The sequence below is a fragment of the Ranitomeya variabilis genome, chromosome 4 (assembly GCF_051348905.1).
Source record: "Ranitomeya variabilis isolate aRanVar5 chromosome 4, aRanVar5.hap1, whole genome shotgun sequence".
In the NCBI taxonomy this organism is placed as follows: Eukaryota; Metazoa; Chordata; class Amphibia; order Anura; family Dendrobatidae; genus Ranitomeya; species Ranitomeya variabilis.
This window is the reverse complement of record NC_135235.1, coordinates 291,007,631-291,026,474: the sequence shown is the minus strand read 5'-3', so window position 1 is coordinate 291,026,474 and position 18,844 is coordinate 291,007,631. Positions and strand designations below refer to the sequence as shown.

Below are 18,844 nucleotides of genomic sequence, written 5' to 3'. Positions count from 1 at the left end.
TGCTCAGAAAACTCAACTGCTATAGTCATAGTGACATAGTTATTAAGGTTGAAGGAAGACTTTAAGTCCATCTAGTTCAACCCATAGCCTAACCTAACATGCCCTAACATGCCCTAACATGTTGATCCAGAGGAAGGCAAAAAAAACCCATGTGGCAAAGAGTAAGCTCCACATTGGGGAAAAAAATTCCTTCCCGACTCCACATACGGCAATCAGACTAGTTCCCTGGATCAACGCCTTATTAAGGAATCTAGTGTATATACCCTGTAATATTATACTTTTCCAGAAAGGCATCCAGTCCCCTCTTAAATTTAAGTAATGAATCACTCATTACAACATCATACGGCAGAGAGTTCCATAGTCTCACTGCTCTTACAGTAAAGAATCCGCGTCTGTTATTATGCTTAAACCTTCTTTCCTCCAGACGTAGAGGATGCCCCCTTGTCCCTGTCTCAGGTCTATGATTAAAAAGATCATCAGAAAGGTCTTTGTACTGTCCCCTCATATATTTATACATTAAAATAAGATCACCCCTTAGCCTTCGTTTTTCCAAACTAAATAGCCCCAAGTGTAATAACCTATCTTGGTATTGCAGACCCCCCAGTCCTCTAATAACCTTGGTCGCTCTTCTCTGCACCCGCTCCAGTTCAGCTATGTCTTTCTTATACACCGGAGACCAGAACTGTGCACAGTATTCTAAGTGTGGTCGCACTAGTGACTTATATAGAGGTAAAATTATGTTCTCCTCATGAGCATTTATGCCTCTTTTAATGCATCCCATTATTTTATTTGCCTTTGTAGCAGCTGCCTGACACTGGCCACTGAATATGAGTTTGTCATCCACCCATACACCCAGGTCTTTTTCATTGACGGTTTTGCCCAGAGTTTTAGAATTAAGCACATAGTTATACATCTTATTACTTCTACCCAAGTGCATGACCTTACATTTATCCCCATTAAAGCTCATTTGCCATTTATCAGCCCAAGCTTCTAGTTTACATAAATCAGCCTGTAATATAAAATTGTCCTCCTCTGTATTGATTACCCTGCAGAGTTTAGTGTCATCTGCAAATATTGAAATTCTACTCTGAATGCCCCCTACAAGGTCATTAATAAAAATGTTAAAAAGAAGAGGGCCCAATACTGACCCCTGTGGTTCCCCACTGCTACCCGCAACCCAGTCCGAGTGTGCTCCATTAATAACCACCCTTTGTTTCCTATCCCTGAACCAGCTCTCAACCCCCTTATAAAATAACAACAAGCTAATCTTTCACTCCACAAACTGTATGTACGTGTGGCTCTTCTAAAGACAAGTCCAGCAATAGCTTTACATCTCCGTTACTGAGAAATCAGTGGTTTTATTGATATGCAAATGAGGCTAAACAGCTATGGTAGATCTGAAGCCTCCGTCACTCCAGCTCTATTCCCTGTCCGGCCCCGCCCCTTCTTGCTTGACTCAGAGCCTCTATGCTGTGTGACATCAGCCAAGGAGGAGGAGGCAATGCTGGGTGGGGAGTAGAGCTGGAGTAACGGAGGCTTTTAGTCTCATTTTCACATCAATTCAGAAGCGGATTTCTCAGTAACGGAGGAATGGACCGGCCATGTAAAGGTATTGATGGACCTCTCCTTGAAAGGGCCACACGTCTAAATAGTTTTGGGGGGGTGAAATTCTGCTGTCATTCCCTTTAAATGCTGCAATCCTCACTTTATACTCCCGTATCGGAGTGCAGTGCGATTCCTGAGGACGCCGGCAAAATTATTTTTCTCCGTCTCCTCTGCGCCTGCGCTCCGATTCTCGGATGCACGGACACTTGGCTGCAGAGCAGGAGCCGGGGGTCAGTAGCATATCGCATGTAGTACTCTCCGGCCTGACACCCTGCAGCATTTCACAGAAAAGCATATGGCTATGGTTCGGGCAGCACGGATCAGCCGTCAGGATCCCTTTAAGGGCCTGTGTACACATTGCAGATCTTTTGTTTGTGCCGATTTGCCAGTAAAACTTGAAGGATTTCCTAGTCCCAGCAAAGTCAATGAGAATCCTGAAGTCTCGTGCACTCGCTGCTTATTTGTGACTTACAGAGAATATCAATTCTTTCAGCAATTATGCTGCAGATTTCACCCTTAATAATAATGAGTGGGGAAAAATCTGCACCAAAAGCGCACATTAAAAAAAAAAAAGCAGCCTATTTTATGCAGCGTTTTTCCTGCCAAGAGACATTTCTGCACCAAACACTTAGGCTTCTTTCACACTAGCGTCGGGCTCGGCCCGTCGCCGTGCGTCGGGCCGAGGTCCCCGACGCTAGCGTTGTCCCCGCCGCACAGCGGGGGCAGCGGATGCATTTTTCCAGCGCATCCGCTGCCCCATTGTGAGGTGCGGGGAAGTGCGGGGAGGTGGGGGCGGAGTTCCGGCCACGCATGCGCGGTCGGAAAAAGCGGACCGTCGTGAGCAAAAAACGTTACATGTAGCGTTTTTTGCTCCCGACGGTCCGCCACTGCACGACGCATTCGTCGCACGACGGGTGCGACGTGTAGCAATCCGTCACAATGCGTCGCTTCATGTTAATCAATGGCGAAAAAACGCATCCTGCAAACACTTTTGCAGGATGCGTTTTTTCAGCAAAACGACGCATTGTGACGGAATGCAGTTAACGCTAGTGTGAAAGTAGCCTTAATGTGCACATAGCCGAAGTTTGGCACCGCTGGATTCCTCGCTGCGGTTCATTAAGAATCTCCTTTGTCACACACAAAGATACGGGTGCAGTGATGCGGGTGCAGTGATGTGGGTGCAGTGATGCGAGTGCAGTGATACGGGTGCAATGGTACGGGTGCAGTGATACGGGTGCAGTGATACGGGTGCAATGATGCGGGTGCAGTGATACGGGTGCAGTGATGTGGGTGCAGTGATGCGAGTGCAGTGATACGGGTGCAATGGTACGGGTGCAGTGATACGGGTGCAGTGATGCGGGTGCAGTGATACGGGTGCAGGGATGCGGGTGCAGTGATACGGGTGCAGGGATGCGGGTGCAGTGATACGAGTGCAGTGATGCGGGTGCAGTGATACGAGTGCAGTGATGCGGGTGCAGTGATGCAGGTGCAGTGATACGGGTGCAGGGATGCGGGTGCAGTGATGCGGGTGCAGTGATGCAAGTGCAGTGATGCGGGTGCAATGATGCGGGTGCAGTGATACGGGTGCAGTGATGCGAGTGCAGTGATGCGGGTGCAGTGATGCGGGTGCAATGATGCGGGTGCAGTGATACGGGTGCAATGATGCGGGTGCAGTGATGCAGGTGCAGTGATGCGGGTGCAGTGATGCGGGTGCAATGATGCGGGTGCAGTGATACGGGTGCAGTGATGCGGGTGCAGTGATACGGGTGCAATGATGCGGGTGCAGTGATACGAGTGCAGCGATGCGAGTGCAGTGATGCGGGTGCAATGATGCGGGTGCAGTGATACAAGTGCAGCGATGCGAGTGCAGTGATGCGGGTGCAGTGATACGGGTGCAATGATACGGGTGCAGTGATACGAGTGCAGTGATGCGAGTGCAGTGATGCGAGTGCAATGATGCGGGTGCAGTGATGCGGGTGCAGTGATGCGGGTGCAATGATGCGGGTGCAGTGATGCGGGTGCAATGATGCGGGCGCAATGATGCGGGTGCAATGATGCGGGTGCAATGATGCGGGTGCAGTGATGCGGGTGCAATGATGCGGGTGCAGTGATGTGGGTGCAGTGATACGGGTGCAATGATGCGGGTGCAGTGATACGGGTGCAATGATGCGGGTGCAGTGATGCGGGTGCAGTGATACGGGTGCAATGATGCGGGTGCAGTGATACGGGTGCAATGATGCGGGTGCAGTGATACGGGTGCAATGATGCGGGTGCAGTGATACAGGTGGGCTCATGTCGGCCGGCGCCGTCATTGTCACATATTGATGTGGTTAACACTGTGTGAACATATTAGGAAAAAGGCAGGGGGCGAGTCTCGGTGGTATATACACACACACACACATTCGTGAATGAGAAGCTCTAAATGTATCAGAACTATCATCTGAGGTCGGATTTACACACTTTAAATTACATTTTCTAATTTCCGACCGCACAATGTGGGTTTCATTGCTTGTGAACTACCCAATGGTTGTTGGCGATCATCACCCGCCATTGACAGGTTGAATTATGGTGCGTGGAAAAATGAGTTTGACATAGCTATTAGCTCCGGAATAAATGGCCTCCGTCACTCCAGCTCTATTCCCCGTTCAGCACCTCATCCTCCTTCTTCTTCTAGTATGGACCCTTTGAAGTCACACAGCATAGAGGCCGTCATTCAAGCAAGAGGGAGCGAGGCTGGACAGGGATTAGAGCTGGAGTGACAGAGGCTTTTTGGGGTCACATAACCTTTCAGGTTATTGATGATCTGTCATGTGTGCACAATGAGAACAATAAAGGATTAGCATTCAATTACAAGCAGACAGGAACATGGTTTGCATAGATGAAGGACGATCCTCGGGAACATGTTCCCTACAGCGCGACACTGGCTGACATCTCTGAGGACACCCAGCAGCTGACATGTAATGACTCCGATAGGATCAGTTTCAGCCCATGTTCACACATCGCGTAAATGCTGCATTTATTCTGCAGAAAATCTGATGAGCTTAATCGTTCAAGCAAAGCGGACGGGATTTATTTGCTTTATTTGGTGGGGGATTTTTTAAACACACATCTTTAAAATATATGTAAAAAAACACAGTTGCGCTTTTAAGTGGTGAATCCCAGCATCTCTGCACTAGGAAAATCCATCGTTTCAAATCTGCAGCAAAAACGCATGATATCCCAGATCAGATTACTATAGTATCATTTTGGTGAGGAAAAATGTAGAAAAAAGAAGTATTGTTTTTGCACATCGGAACTTAAGGATCTACCAAAAAAGACAAACACTACGATTCTGGCTTGTAAATGTGAAAGTTGGCGGTAGCCTCCTTATGGCCGGACAACTGACAGACAGAACATGAAGATGCCTGGACCAGATAGATTATGGCCTATACCTAAAAAAAATAAAAAATATATATATATATATATATATATATTATTATTATTAATATATTTATTCTCTGTTTCCATATAAATACAAATACATAAATACATATTTTTACATATATATATTTTTTACATATATAATAAAAAATATATATTATTCATATATTTACTTGATGCGTGTAAAAAAATATATATATATATTTTTTATATTATTTTATATAATTTTAAATTTTTTTATTTTTCTATGAGTATCTCCAAAATGCAACAGAGCATTAAAATAACCAGAAAAAAAAAATGTATATCAGTAAACCAGAACTTGGTGCCAGCCTCAACAGCAACTATGGGGCAGCAATGGGCACATTAGGAGGAAAGCATTTAAAGGGATTGTCTGCTACTTAGGTCATCAGTATCAGATCGGCAAGGGGTCCAACACCTGGCTACACTGTGTAGTGGCCGTTCTGGGGTACTACTGCTCAGTTTCTATTAAAGTGAATAAGAGTTGAACTATTTTACTTAGCAGCCACACATCGTATACTGTAAGAAGCTGATTGGTGCGAGTGTCGAATGTCAGGCCTTGCCTAAGGATGGGTCAATAGTATCAAAGGAGTTTGCAACCACTTAAAAGGGATCTTAATGGATTTTTTTAAAATGTAAACTTAGTACCTACTACAATTGCCGCTGCTTGCCTGATTCTGGAACAGTTTTTCTTTTTCTTCTGTGCCCCTCCATTCCAAAGTTATGACCCCCCGGTAATAAATATGCAAATTTTCCCTTCAGAACACTGGGAGTGTACCACAGAACTTCTCTTTTTCTCTTCTGATGCCAGCCAATCAAAACATGGCCACGCCCACAGAGGAGTTGTGGTACACGCCCAGTTGCTTGAAGTTACATTTCCAGGGGGCTATAACTTTGGAACGGAGGGGCACAGGAAAAAAAGAAAAACTGTTTCGGAATCAGTGGAGCAGCAGGAACTGGAGAAGTTTAGATAAAAAATAAAATAAATAAAAAGGTCCTTTTTAAAACTTTAGTGTTAAAAATGCTGAGAGACAGAGTATCGAAGGGGTGGGGATGCAGCGTAGACGCTCATAGAGACTTCATGTAAATAACGGCGCGCTAGTGGAAAATGTGCACGAGAAGCAGGTAGCTTCCGCTGCCGAGAATCGACCACAAAGGTAACCACAAGGAGAAAAACATCTGACGCTGGGGTCTGCGATTGTGATCAGCTTCATTCATGCTGTGAGTCTTTATTACGTAAAATTATATCGCCTTCCATATAACAATGGAAAAATGAGAGGTTGGGGTGCAAAAACCAAATACACAATGTAACCATGGACAATTCTGAAGAGGATTTCTAGGGTTGTCAGATACTTGACTAGCATGGGTCGCCTCCTTCAAGAAGAAGTTCATTGACCATAAGTGGAAAACTTACTAGAACTGAAAGGGAATCTGGCACCAGGTTTTTGCCTAATCTGAGAGCAGCCTGATGTAGGGGCAGAGACTCTAATTCCAGCGATGTGTCACTTACTGAGCTGCTTGCTGTAGTTTTGATAAAATCACAGTTTTATCAGCAGTGGATTGTCATTAATAGACTATACAAAGTATAAGGATATTAATAAATACACTTTGCACAATATAACAATAGCTAAGGGGCTTGAAGAAATAAAATTGTTGACTTGCTAGTTTAAAGGGAATGAGCTCTAAAGGGTAGGGGTTGGAAGAAGTGGCTAGTAAATGGAGAAAGGAGCATATATCGCTGATGAGTGATATCACAAAGTTTATGGTACAATTAATTCAGGAAATGTTTGTTGAAATGAAAGTAGCTTTTTAAAGGGAACCTGTGTGAATAACAACACTATTATCCTGCAGATATAGGGTTAATCTGGAGGTTAATAGCCTTCAGAAGCAACTCAGCGCCTGCACTGAAAGCCGGGCTGAAGGGAGGAAATGAACGTTATTCCTCCCAGCAGCCTCTGGCTTTCAGTCATAGAGATGTGGACAGTACGGCTTCAGAGCTGTAAAATATCTCAGAGAAATATGCGCCTTTCTCCACTTGTGAGCCACTTCTTCCAACCCCTACCTTTATAACTTACTAAAAAGCAGTGCCATTTCACTGAGGAATCAGATAGCAGCTCCCGGTTAAAGTTTATGAAAGGGAAGACACGGAAAGAAGAGTGAAAGAGGAACAGACACACTAAGACTAGTGATGTACGAACGTGATCGAATAAGGTGTTATCTGAGCATGCTCCAGCGCTAACCAAGTGTAGAAAAATATGTTCCGAGTCCCCGAGGTTGCATGTCTCACTGCTGTTCGACCGCCGCAACACATGCAGGGATTGTCTGTCTGTTATGCAATCCCTGCATGTGTGGCGGCTGTCGAACAGCCATGAGACGTGCAGCCGGGGGGACTCAAAGATATTTTTCGAGCACGCCAAAGTCACTCTGTTAGCACCCGATCATGCTGAGATAACACCTTACTGTGCAGCCCAATTAGGCTATGTGCACACTTTGCGGTGTGCTCTGCGGGTTCTCCCGCAGCGGAATTGATAAATCTGCAGGGCAAAACCGCTGCGGTTATCCCTGCAGATTTATCGCGGTTTGTTCTGCGGTTTCAGCTGTGGGTTTCCGCCTATACTATTGATGCTGCATATGCAGCATCAATAGTAATGTTAAAATAAAAAAAAAAGTTTATATACTCACCATCTCAGTCTCGATCTCCTCGGCGCTGCACCCGGCGGTCTGGTTCCAAAGATGATGTGCGAGAAGGACCTTCGTGACGTCACGGTCATGTGACCGCGACGTCACGGTCATGTGATCGCGACGTCACCGCAGGTCCTGTTCGCACAGCAACTCTGACCGGCCGGCCGCGTGCAGCGCTGAGAGGTGAGTATAACATGATTTTTTATTTTAATTCTTTTTTTTACCCCAAATATGGTTCCCAGGGCCTGGAGGAGAGTCTTCTCTCCTCCACCCCGGGTACCACCCGCACATTAGCCGCTTACTTCCCGCAACGTGGGCACAGCCCCATGCGGGAAGTAAGCGGATCAATGCATTCCTATGTGTGCAGAATCGCCGCGATTCTGCACAAAGAAGTGACATGCTGCGGGTTGTAAACCGCTGCGTTTCTGCGCGGTTTTTCCCGCAGCATGTGCACTGCGGTTTCCATAGGGTTTACATGTTAATGTAAACGCTATGGAAACTGCTGCGGACCCGCAGCATCAAAATCGCCGCGGATCCGCGGGAAAACCCGCAAAGTGTGAACATGGCCTTACAGCCATGTGGCCGAATAACCAACTCCCCCGATGTTCCCAGCAAACACAGATACATTCATGACACACAGATTCCTTTATTTCTTCAGAAGCAGAATAAAACAGATGACTTTGGTGCACAAATGTTATCTATAGAAAATAGGTTCGTTATTAACCGATGTAGAAAAATAAATTACACGCATCTAAGTGATGATCGCCATCACGTCCACATTTCCCTCCGATAATCCAACCAACCCCACTGGGTCTAATGATCTGCCTACAAATGTAGCAGAGCCGAGCCCGTTCATTTGGCAAGAAGTTGTTTGCACCTTGCATTCATCTGCGTTTTACATAGGACTGCAGATAAACCTACAGCGTTAGGCCTTGTTCAGACATGGGGCTTAAACGCACAAATCCAATCAGCTCTGCTACATCTGTCCATCAAACACATTGCATCAAATGATAAAAGACACAGACCCAACTACAATAATATCAGATCATTCACATAAAACACAACACAAAGGACTTTTTTTTTAAATACTAAGAACTCGCCATCTACGATCACACTTTTATCTGTTGACATGGATATAATACAGGTATAAAAAAAAATAATTGAATATAAAGCGAAATCACAAAGGTTCTGAAGGCGAATTCTTGAGTATTGTTTAATATCGGCGTTGATGGCTTTTCCTCATCAGTAACTTGCCCCTTTTTGGGCTATCTGTTGACTGCCTGGCCAGACGATAGGTATCCATCTCCCTAGCAAACCGATCAGTCTGATCTATGAGGCCATGACCGCTCGGCCAGAATGGATGCCTCACCTGCTACATCTAAAAGGGGCAGTTGGTGCTCGTAAACTTCTATGGAGAACTGTAACTGTCCTTTCAATAGAACGTGTTACAGAATGTCTGTGTCTTCCTTCAGCTCCATCAAAAGTTAAAGGGAAGGCTTTTAATATTTAATCTGAAAGCAGCATGATGTTAGGAAAGAGACCCCAATTCCAAGGATGTGTCATATACTAGGCTGTGTGTTGTAGTTTCAATACAACGAGTGTTTTATCAGTAGGAGATTATCACTACAGGACTAGGAATACTGCGCCAGGCAGTCCAGCTAACCTGTGTAGCCCCACCCCCTCAGCTTGCTGACAATGCACAGGAAGCTGCCAATCAGAGGGGTGGGCGGGGTTATACACAGCTCGGCATTCAGAGCTCTGCGGCAGAGAAAACAGGGATTCCATCAAAACTGTTCCAAAGAGCCACATCGTTGGAATCGGGCTCTCTCAGATTAAACAGCAAAAATAAAGTTACTGAAAAGTAAGTGACAGAACAAAAGTAAAAAATAAAATAACCATTCAACTGAGTACTCACAAGGGACGGCTGCAAAAAACTTGGATACTGATTATATACATTGAACATTATCGACAGATAAGCCTTAGAGAGAACAAACACAGAAAGAAAACATGTACAATACAAGAAACTTTACATATAGTCTGTCACTATATTGGGTTTACAACTGCTGTGCAGACTTATGTGTTTCCATGGCTACAGACTACAAACTTTGTAGTCAGACAAAAAAAAAGTGATATTGTAATCTGTCTGCTAAAACATTCAGCATGTCAGGGGACAGATTGCAGTCTGCACCCATGAAAACAAATGTAGACATATATACAGTAGCTGCATACACAAAATAATCGATTTTCAAACAGTTTGCAAAGATAGACAATCTTTTTACGTTAAAAATCGACCTATTAGAGGATTAGATTAAATGTCAAAAGCAATAATAGATTAAAAGCAAGTTGCCTTATACAGTGCCTTGCAAAAGTATTCGGCCCCCTGAAACTTCAACCTTTTCCCACATATCATGCTTCAAACATAAAGATACCAAATGTACATTTTTAGTGAAGAATCAACAACAAGTGGAACACAAATGTGAAGTTGACAAAAATTTATTGGTTATTTTAAATGTTTGTGGAAATTCAAAAACTGAAAAGTGGGACGTGCAATATTATTCGGCCCCTTTACTTTTCATGCAGCAAACTCACTCCAGAAGTTCATTGTGGATCTCTGAATGATCCAATGTTGTCCTAAATGCCTAATGATGATAAATATAATCCACCTGTGTGTAATCAAGTCTCCGTATAAATACACCTGCTCTGTGATAGTCTCAGGGTTCTGTTTGAGCACAGAGAGCATCATGAAGACCAAGGAACACAGCAGGCAGGTCCGTGATACTGTTGTGGAGAAGTTTAAAACCGGATTTGGATACAAAATGATTTCCAAAACTTTAAACATCCCAAGGAGCACTGTGCAAGCGATCATATTGAAATGGAAGGAGTATCATACCACTGCAAATCTACTAAGACCCGGCCGTCCCTCTAAACTTTCATCTCAAACAAGGAGAAGACTGATCAGAGATGCAGCCAAGAGGCTCATGATCACTCTGGATGAACTGCAGAGATCTACAGCTGAGGTGGGACAGTCTGTCCATAGGACAACAATCAGTCGTACACTGCACAAATCTGGCCTTTATGGAAGAGTGGCAAGAAGAAAGCCAGTTCTCAAAGATATCCATAAAAGTGTTGTTTAAGGTTTGCAACAAGCCCCCTGGGAGACACACCAAACATGTGGAAGAAGGTGCTCTGGTCAGATGAAACCAAAATCGAACTTTTTGGCAACAATGCCAAACGATATGTTTGGCGTAAAGGCAACACAGCTCATCACCCTCAACACACCATCCCCCACTGTCAAACATGGTGGCAGCATCATGGTTTGGGCCTGCTTTTCTTCAGCAGGGACAGGGAAGATTGTTAAAATTGATGGGAAGACGGATGGAGCCAAATACAGGACCATTCTTGAAGAAAACCTGTTGGAGTCTGCAAAAGACCTGAGACTGGGACGGAGATTTGACTTCCAACAAGACAATGATCCCAAACATAAAGCAAAATCTACAATGGAATGGTTCACAAATAAACGTATCCAGGTGTCAGAATGGCCAAGTCAGAGTCCAGACCTCAATCCAATCGAGAATCTGTGGAAAGAGCTGAAAACTGCTGTTCACAAACGATCTCCATCAAACCTCACTGAGCTCGAGCTGTTTGCCAAGGAAGAATGGGCAAGAATTTCAGTCTCTCGATGTACAAAACTGATAGAGACATACCCCAAGCAACTTGCAGCTGTAATCGCAGGAAAAGGTGGCGCAACAAAGTATAAAGTTAAAGGGGCCAAATAATATTGCCCGCCCTACTTTTCAGTTTTTGAATTTCCACAAAAATGTAAAATAACCAATAAATTTCGTTCAACTTCACAATTGTGTTCCACTTGTTGTTGATTCTTCACCAAAAATTTACATTTGTTATCTTTATGTTTGAAGCATGATATGTGGGAAAAGGTTGAAAAGTTCCAGGGGGCTGAATACTTTCGCAAGGCACTGTATCTTTTGTTAAATATTGAGGCCATAGTACTTTTGAGAAAATTAAAGGGAATGTGTCAACAGGTTTTTGCAATGTAATGTGAGAGCAGTATGATGTAGGGGCAGAGACCCCGATTCCAGTGATGTATCACTTACCGGACTGCTTTCTGTAGTTTTGAATCATTATTTTCTTTACTGTAGATGTAGCAGTGCTTAGAATGCAGTGTTCTGTATAACCCCGCCCACAACATTGATTGGCAGCTTCTGGTGTACACTGTCAGCAAGCTGCCAATCAATGGTGGGGCGGAGTTACACAGATTAGTTGCACTGGTCTCAACGTGAGGCTTAGTCCGGCAGCGATAATTTCCTGCTGATAAAACACTGATTGTATTGAAACTATAACACACAGTCTAACAAGTGATACATCGCTGGAATCAGGGCCTCAGCCCCGACATCATACTGCTACTACAGAGCTGTAGGTATTCGGTGTGATGCCATAAGGTGCAGTATTACAGGATCATTCTTCTTATACAGCAGCCCGATGGCGCATGCAACAATTTATTTCTATCCCACAGTTGTAGCGGTTAGGTATAAAGAGGTATAGCGCAGCCCCAAAGTTTACAAATGTCCTATTACGACTCCGTACAGCTGAGGTATATGGCGCTGTTAAAGGGTCATGCTATATTTATGGAAAAAGCTGCGACCTCTCTACGGATCAGATGACGGCTTATAACTTAGTGGCGCGGTCACGTGTGCTGGGAAGGGAAATTAAAAAAAATTTAAATAAAAGTATAATTTAATTTTAATTACACATACAGCATTTAATCGTGCATTCAGAATGAAATGTTTTGCTTTTCTGTTTTTTTCCTAGTTACCATTGACAAAGCAGACATGGAAGAACGGATATGGACGAAAACAAGGACAGAATGTATATAAATAGGTAAATTTTCGTAGAAATGAAAGATATATAATACACTTTACACGGACGGATCACCGTTTTCCATGACCAAGTCCCTTTTTATTTTTGCGTCATTGATCGTTATTGACATCCTCGAAGAGCGCCCCCCCGCAGGTGATTGAAGGGGTATGAACAGGATGAAAGACAATCACCCAAGCAAATAAAAGCCGTAACTTATGTGCAAATTCTGCCGCGAAAGGTCGCAAATGGTGGAGGGGGTGGGAAAAGGCGACGGCCCCCCACTCAATACTGCACACTAAGAAAACACAGGGAGAGTAGCAGCAAAACTGGTGTGAGTCCTCCCATGAAACTAGAAGAGGCCTTCATCCACAGCTAAGGGGTCAGAATCATCTGGGTGACCCGGGAGGAAACCTTAAAACTCCTCGTGAACGTTGCGGGCGTAGTCCATCAGTTTGCTGCCGGTGAAGTATTCGCTGTATTTCAGGATTTCTTCTAGGCCTAAATTATGATCTTGGTTTTCATCCGCCACAGCGATCATCTGTTTGGCTTCGTTTAGCGCGTTGTACTCATTCATGGGGTCCATGTATTCCTGCCCAAAAAAACAAAACAACACACATTAACCCTGCTATTCTCCTGGTTACCACTATACACTTGTTATCTTCCGGTCATTTTTGACCGGACCTAATAAAGTCTTGATTTTTAGCTAATTTAAGTGTTTTAATTGAATAATTTTTGCAGTATTATATTATATGTGAACCTGGTCGTTTAGAAACAAATGAAAAATGGAAAGAAAAACTTACTTTAAATTTTTTTTTTGGTCAAAATATATAACATGGCTTTATTGGAATATTTATGCATATTGCATATTTGCACATACAAAAATAATGATTCATCCAACTGTAAACTATAACTAATAACAATAAATGTATGTGTAAATCTGCATGGACCAAAAGGACCTAAATAAATTGATAAATAGTAGTAGATGTAATATATAGTCCAAAATGAGATTATAGCTCCTTTATTTTACTCATAAAATAGCTGGAGATCACTATAAAAGGCTATCGGTCATTTTTGACAGAAGAGTACAAGTGTATACAAAATTGTGGAGCAAAAAGTAAACATAAAAAAATATATATAAAAATACGCATAGTAAGAACCCCTCAAATGAGGAAAAGTCAATCAACCACAAGTTTCAGAACCGCATCTTGAATTTTATAAAAAATATTAAAGTTCAAAATCGGTCGTTTTTGACCGAAGACAACAGCAGGGTTAAGTAGAACTCATAGCAAATAGAGGAAATCATCAATTTAGGAGATGGAATATCCCTTTAAACCACTTTTCTAATATGCAGTCTAATATGCGACTGATCTAGGTCTGGCTGTTGTAACCGGCTGCAATTGTGAAGTCACACCCTTCTTCAGGTGTCTGATCTAGGTCTGGCTGTTGCATCCGGCTGCAATTGTGAAGGCACACCCTTCTTCAGGTGTCTGATCTAGGTCTGGCTGTCGTAACCGGCTGCAATTGTGAAGGCACACCCTTCTTCAGGTGTCTGATCTAGGTCTGGCTGTTGTAACCGGCTGCAATTGTGATGTCACACCCTTCTTCAGGTGTCTGGTCTAGGTCTGGCTGTGGTAACAGGCTGCAATTGTGAAGTCACACCCTTCTTCAGGTGTCTGATCTACAGTAGGTCTGGCTGTTGTAACTGGAAGCAATTGTGAAGTCACACCCTTCTTCAGGTGTCTGATCTAGGTCTGGCTGTTGCATCCGGCTGCAATTGTGAAGTCACATCCTTCTTCAGGTGTCTGATCTAGGTCTGGCTGTTGCATCCGGCTGCAATTGTGAAGTCACACCCTTCTTCATGTGTCCGATCTAGGTCTGGCTGTCGTAACCGGAAGCAATTGTGAAGTCAAACCCTTCTTCAGGTGTCTGATCTAGGTCTGGCTGTTGTAACCGGAAGCAATTGTGAAGTCACACCCTTCTTCAGGTGTCTGATCTACAGTAGGTCTGGCTGTTGTAACCGGAAGCAATTGTGAAGCCACACCCTTCTTCAGGTGTCTGATCTAGGTCTGGCTGTTGTAACCGGCTGCAATTCGGAAGTCACACCCTTCTTCAGGTATCTGATCTAGGTCTGGCTGTTGCATCCGGCTGCAATTGTGAAGTCACACCCTTCTTCAGTTGTCTGATCTAGGTCTGGCTGTTGCATCCGGCTGCAATTGTGAAGTCACACCCTTCTTCAGGTGTCTGATCTAGGTCTGGCTGTGGTAACCGGCTGCAATTGTGAAGTCACACCCTTCTTCAGGTGTCTGGTCTAGGTCTGGCTGTGGTAACCGGCTGCAATTGTGAAGTCACACCCTTCTTCAGGTGTCTATCTACAGTAGGTCTGGCTGTTGTAACCGGAAGCAATTGTGAAGTCACACCCTTCTTCAGGTGTCTGATCTAGGTCTGGCTGTCGTAACCGGAAGCAATTGTGAAGTCACACCCTTCTTCAGGTGTCTGATCTAGGTCTGGCTGTTGTAACCGGAAGCAATTGTGAAGTCACACCCTTCTTCAGGTGTCTGATCTACAGTAGGTCTGGCTGTTGTAACTGGAAGCAATTGTGAAGTCACACCCTTCTTCAGGTGTCTGATCTAGGTCTGGCTGTTGCATCCGGCTGCAATTGTGAAGTCACACCCTTCTTCAGGTGTCTGATCTAGGTCTGGCTGTCGTAACCGAAAGCAATTGTGAAGTCGCACCCTTCTTCAGGTGTCTGATCTAGGTCTGGCTGTGGTAACCGGCTGCAATTGTGAAGTCACACCCTTCTTCAGGTGTCTGATCTACAGTAGGTCTGGCTGTTGTAACCGGAAGCAATTGTGAAGTCACACCCTTCTTCAGGTGTCTGATCTAGGTCTGGCTGTTGTAACCAGCTGCAATTCGGAAGTCACACCCTTCTTCAGGTGTCTGATCTAGGTCTGGCTGTTGTAACCGGCTGCAATTGTGAAGTCACACCCTTCTTCAGGTGTCTGATCTAGGTCTGGCTGTTGTAACCGGAAGCAATTGTGAAGTCACACCCTTCTTCAGGTATCTGATCTAGGTCTGGCTGTGGTAACCGGCTGCAATTGTGAAGTCACACCCTTCTTCAGGTGTCTGATCTACAGTAGGTCTGGCTGTTGTAACTGGAAGCAATTGTGAAGTCACACCCTTCTTCAGGTGTCTGATCTAGGTCTGGCTGTTGCATCCGGCTGCAATTGTGAAGTCACACCCTTCTTCAGGTGTCTGATCTAGGTCTGGCTGTTGTAACCGGAAGCAATTGTGAAGTCACACCCTTCTTCAGGTATCTGATCTAGGTCTGGCTGTTGCATCCGGCTGCAATTGTGAAGTCACACCCTTCTTCAGGTGTCTGATCTAGGTCTGGCTGTTGTAACCGGAAGCAATTGTGAAGTCACACCCTTCTTCAGGTGTCTGATCTAGGTCTGGCTGTTGCATCCGGCTGCAATTGTGAAGTCACACCCTTCTTCAGGTGTCTGATCTAGGTCTGGCTGTCGTAACCGAAAGCAATTGTGAAGTCGCACCCTTCTTCAGGTGTCTGATCTAGGTCTGGCTGTGGTAACCGGCTGCAATTGTGAAGTCACACCCTTCTTCAGGTGTCTGATCTACAGTAGGTCTGGCTGTTGTAACCGGAAGCAATTGTGAAGTCACACCCTTCTTCAGGTGTCTGATCTAGGTCTGGCTGTTGTAACCAGCTGCAATTCGGAAGTCACACCCTTCTTCAGGTGTCTGATCTAGGTCTGGCTGTTGTAACCGGCTGCAATTGTGAAGTCACACCCTTCTTCAGGTGTCTGATCTAGGTCTGGCTGTTGTAACCGGAAGCAATTGTGAAGTCACACCCTTCTTCAGGTATCTAATCTAGGTCAGGCTGTGGTAACCGGCTGCAATTGTGAAGTCACACCCTTCTTCAGGTGTCTGATCTACAGTAGGTCTGGCTGTTGTAACTGGAAGCAATTGTGAAGTCACACCCTTCTTCAGGTGTCTGATCTAGGTCTGGCTGTTGCATCCGGCTGCAATTGTGAAGTCACACCCTTCTTCAGGTGTCTGATCTAGGTCTGGCTGTTGTAGCCGGTGGCAATTGTGAAGTCACACCCTTCTTCAGGTGTCTGGTCTAGGTCTGGCTGTGGTAACCGGCTGCAATTGTGAAGTCACACCCTTCTTCAGGTGTCTATCTACAGTAGGTCTGGCTGTTGTAACCGGAAGCAATTGTGAAGTCACACCCTTCTTCAGGTGTCTGATCTAGGTCTGGCTGTCGTAACCGGAAGCAATTGTGAAGTCACACCCTTCTTCAGGTGTCTGATCTAGGTCTGGCTGTTGTAACCGGAAGCAATTGTGAAGTCACACCCTTCTTCAGGTGTCTGATCTACAGTAGGTCTGGCTGTTGTAACTGGAAGCAATTGTGAAGTCACACCCTTCTTCAGGTGTCTGATCTAGGTCTGGCTGTTGTAACCAGAAGCAATTGTGAAGTCACACCCTTCTTCAGGTGTCTGATCTAGGTCTGGCTGTTGTAACCGGAAGCAATTGTGAAGTCACACCCTTCTTCAGGTATCTGATCTAGGTCTGGCTGTTGCATCCGGCTGCAATTGTGAAGTCACACCCTTCTTCAGGTGTCTGATCTAGGTCTGGCTGTTGTAACCGGAAGCAATTGTGAAGTCACACCCTTCTTCAGGTGTCTGATCTAGGTCTGGCTGTTGCATCCGGCTGCAATTGTGAAGTCACACCCTTCTTCAGGTGTCTGATCTAGGTCTGGCTGTCGTAACCGAAAGCAATTGTGAAGTCGCACCCTTCTTCAGGTGTCTGATCTAGGTCTGGCTGTGGTAACCGGCTGCAATTGTGAAGTCACACCCTTCTTCAGGTGTCTGATCTACAGTAGGTCTGGCTGTTGTAACCGGAAGCAATTGTGAAGTCACACCCTTCTTCAGGTGTCTGATCTAGGTCCGGCTGTTGTAACCAGCTGCAATTCGGAAGTCCACCCTTCTTCAGGTGTCTGATCTAGGTCTGGCTGTTGTAACCGGCTGCAATTGTGAAGTCACACCCTTCTTCAGGTGTCTGATCTAGGTCTGGCTGTTGTAACCGGAAGCAATTGTGAAGTCACACCCTTCTTCAGGTATCTAATCTAGGTCTGGCTGTGGTAACCGGCTGCAATTGTGAAGTCACACCCTTCTTCAGGTGTCTGATCTACAGTAGGTCTGGCTGTTGTAACTGGAAGCAATTGTGAAGTCACACCCTTCTTCAGGTGTCTGATCTAGGTCTGGCTGTTGCATCCGGCTGCAATTGTGAAGTCACACCCTTCTTCAGGTGTCTGATCTAGGTCTGGCTGTTGTAACCGGCTGCAATTGTGAAGTCACACCCTTCTTCAGGTGTCTGGTCTAGGTCTGGCTGTGGTAACCGGCTGCAATTGTGAAGTCACACCCTTCTTCAGGTGTCTATCTACAGTAGGTCTGGCTGTTGTAACCGGAAGCAATTGTGAAGTCACACCCTTCTTCAGGTGTCTGATCTAGGTCTGGCTGTCGTAACCGGAAGCAATTGTGAAGTCACACCCTTCTTCAGGTGTCTGATCTAGGTCTGGCTGTTGTAACCGGAAGCAATTGTGAAGTCACACCCTTCTTCAGGTGTCTGATCTACAGTAGGTCTGGCTGTTGTAACTGGAAGCAATTGTGAAGTCACACCCTTCTTCAGGTGTCTGATCTAGGTCTGGCTGTTGTAACCAGAAGCAATTGTGAAGTCACACCCTTCTTCAGGCGCTGATCTAGGTCTGGCTGTGGTAACCGGCTGCAATTGTGAAGTCACACCCTTCTTCAGGTGTCTGATCTAGGTCTGGCTGTTGTAACCGGCTGCAATTGTGAAGTCACACCCTTCTTCAGGGAGAAGCAAATTAAAGGGCGCCCAAATTACAAGTGGTTAAACCAAGTCCCTCCCATGGGTGGAGCGACCTAAAGGAGCCTCCCCACCTAAGGCGCAAACAAAACAAAAAAAAAGAAAATGACAGACTAATAATGGGGTCCTGTACAAGCCATCACCATATTTAAAAAGTCATCCACCCCTATTATGACCATGAGAATGTCATAAATGGAGGCGCTAATATGTCACCTCTTTTTTTTTTTTTTTTTTGGGAGGGGGTGACAAATCACACAAAAATTGTATGATGATTCTAGCCACTATATAGCCAACATAGGAATAATGAATAGAAAGCAATAACAATGAATGACCGTGCGGAGAG

The 18,844-nt window shown here is 44.9% G+C and overlaps 1 protein-coding gene across 2 annotated transcripts in view; it reads right to left on the bottom strand.

Moving 5' to 3' along the window:
• Positions 1–8,351: 8,351 nt before the first annotated feature.
• SDF4 (stromal cell derived factor 4) overlaps positions 8,352–18,844 on the bottom strand; it is a 49,034-nt gene continuing 38,541 nt past the window's right edge. Inside the window, exon 7 of one of the 2 annotated variants that reach the window (XM_077250175.1) lies at positions 8,352–13,189. In XM_077250175.1, the coding sequence (XP_077106290.1) occupies positions 13,013–13,189 (177 nt within the window). In that variant the 3' untranslated portion in view covers positions 8,352–13,012. The remainder of the gene's footprint in view (positions 13,190–18,844) is intronic. The other variant, XM_077250176.1, reaches the window with a different exon arrangement.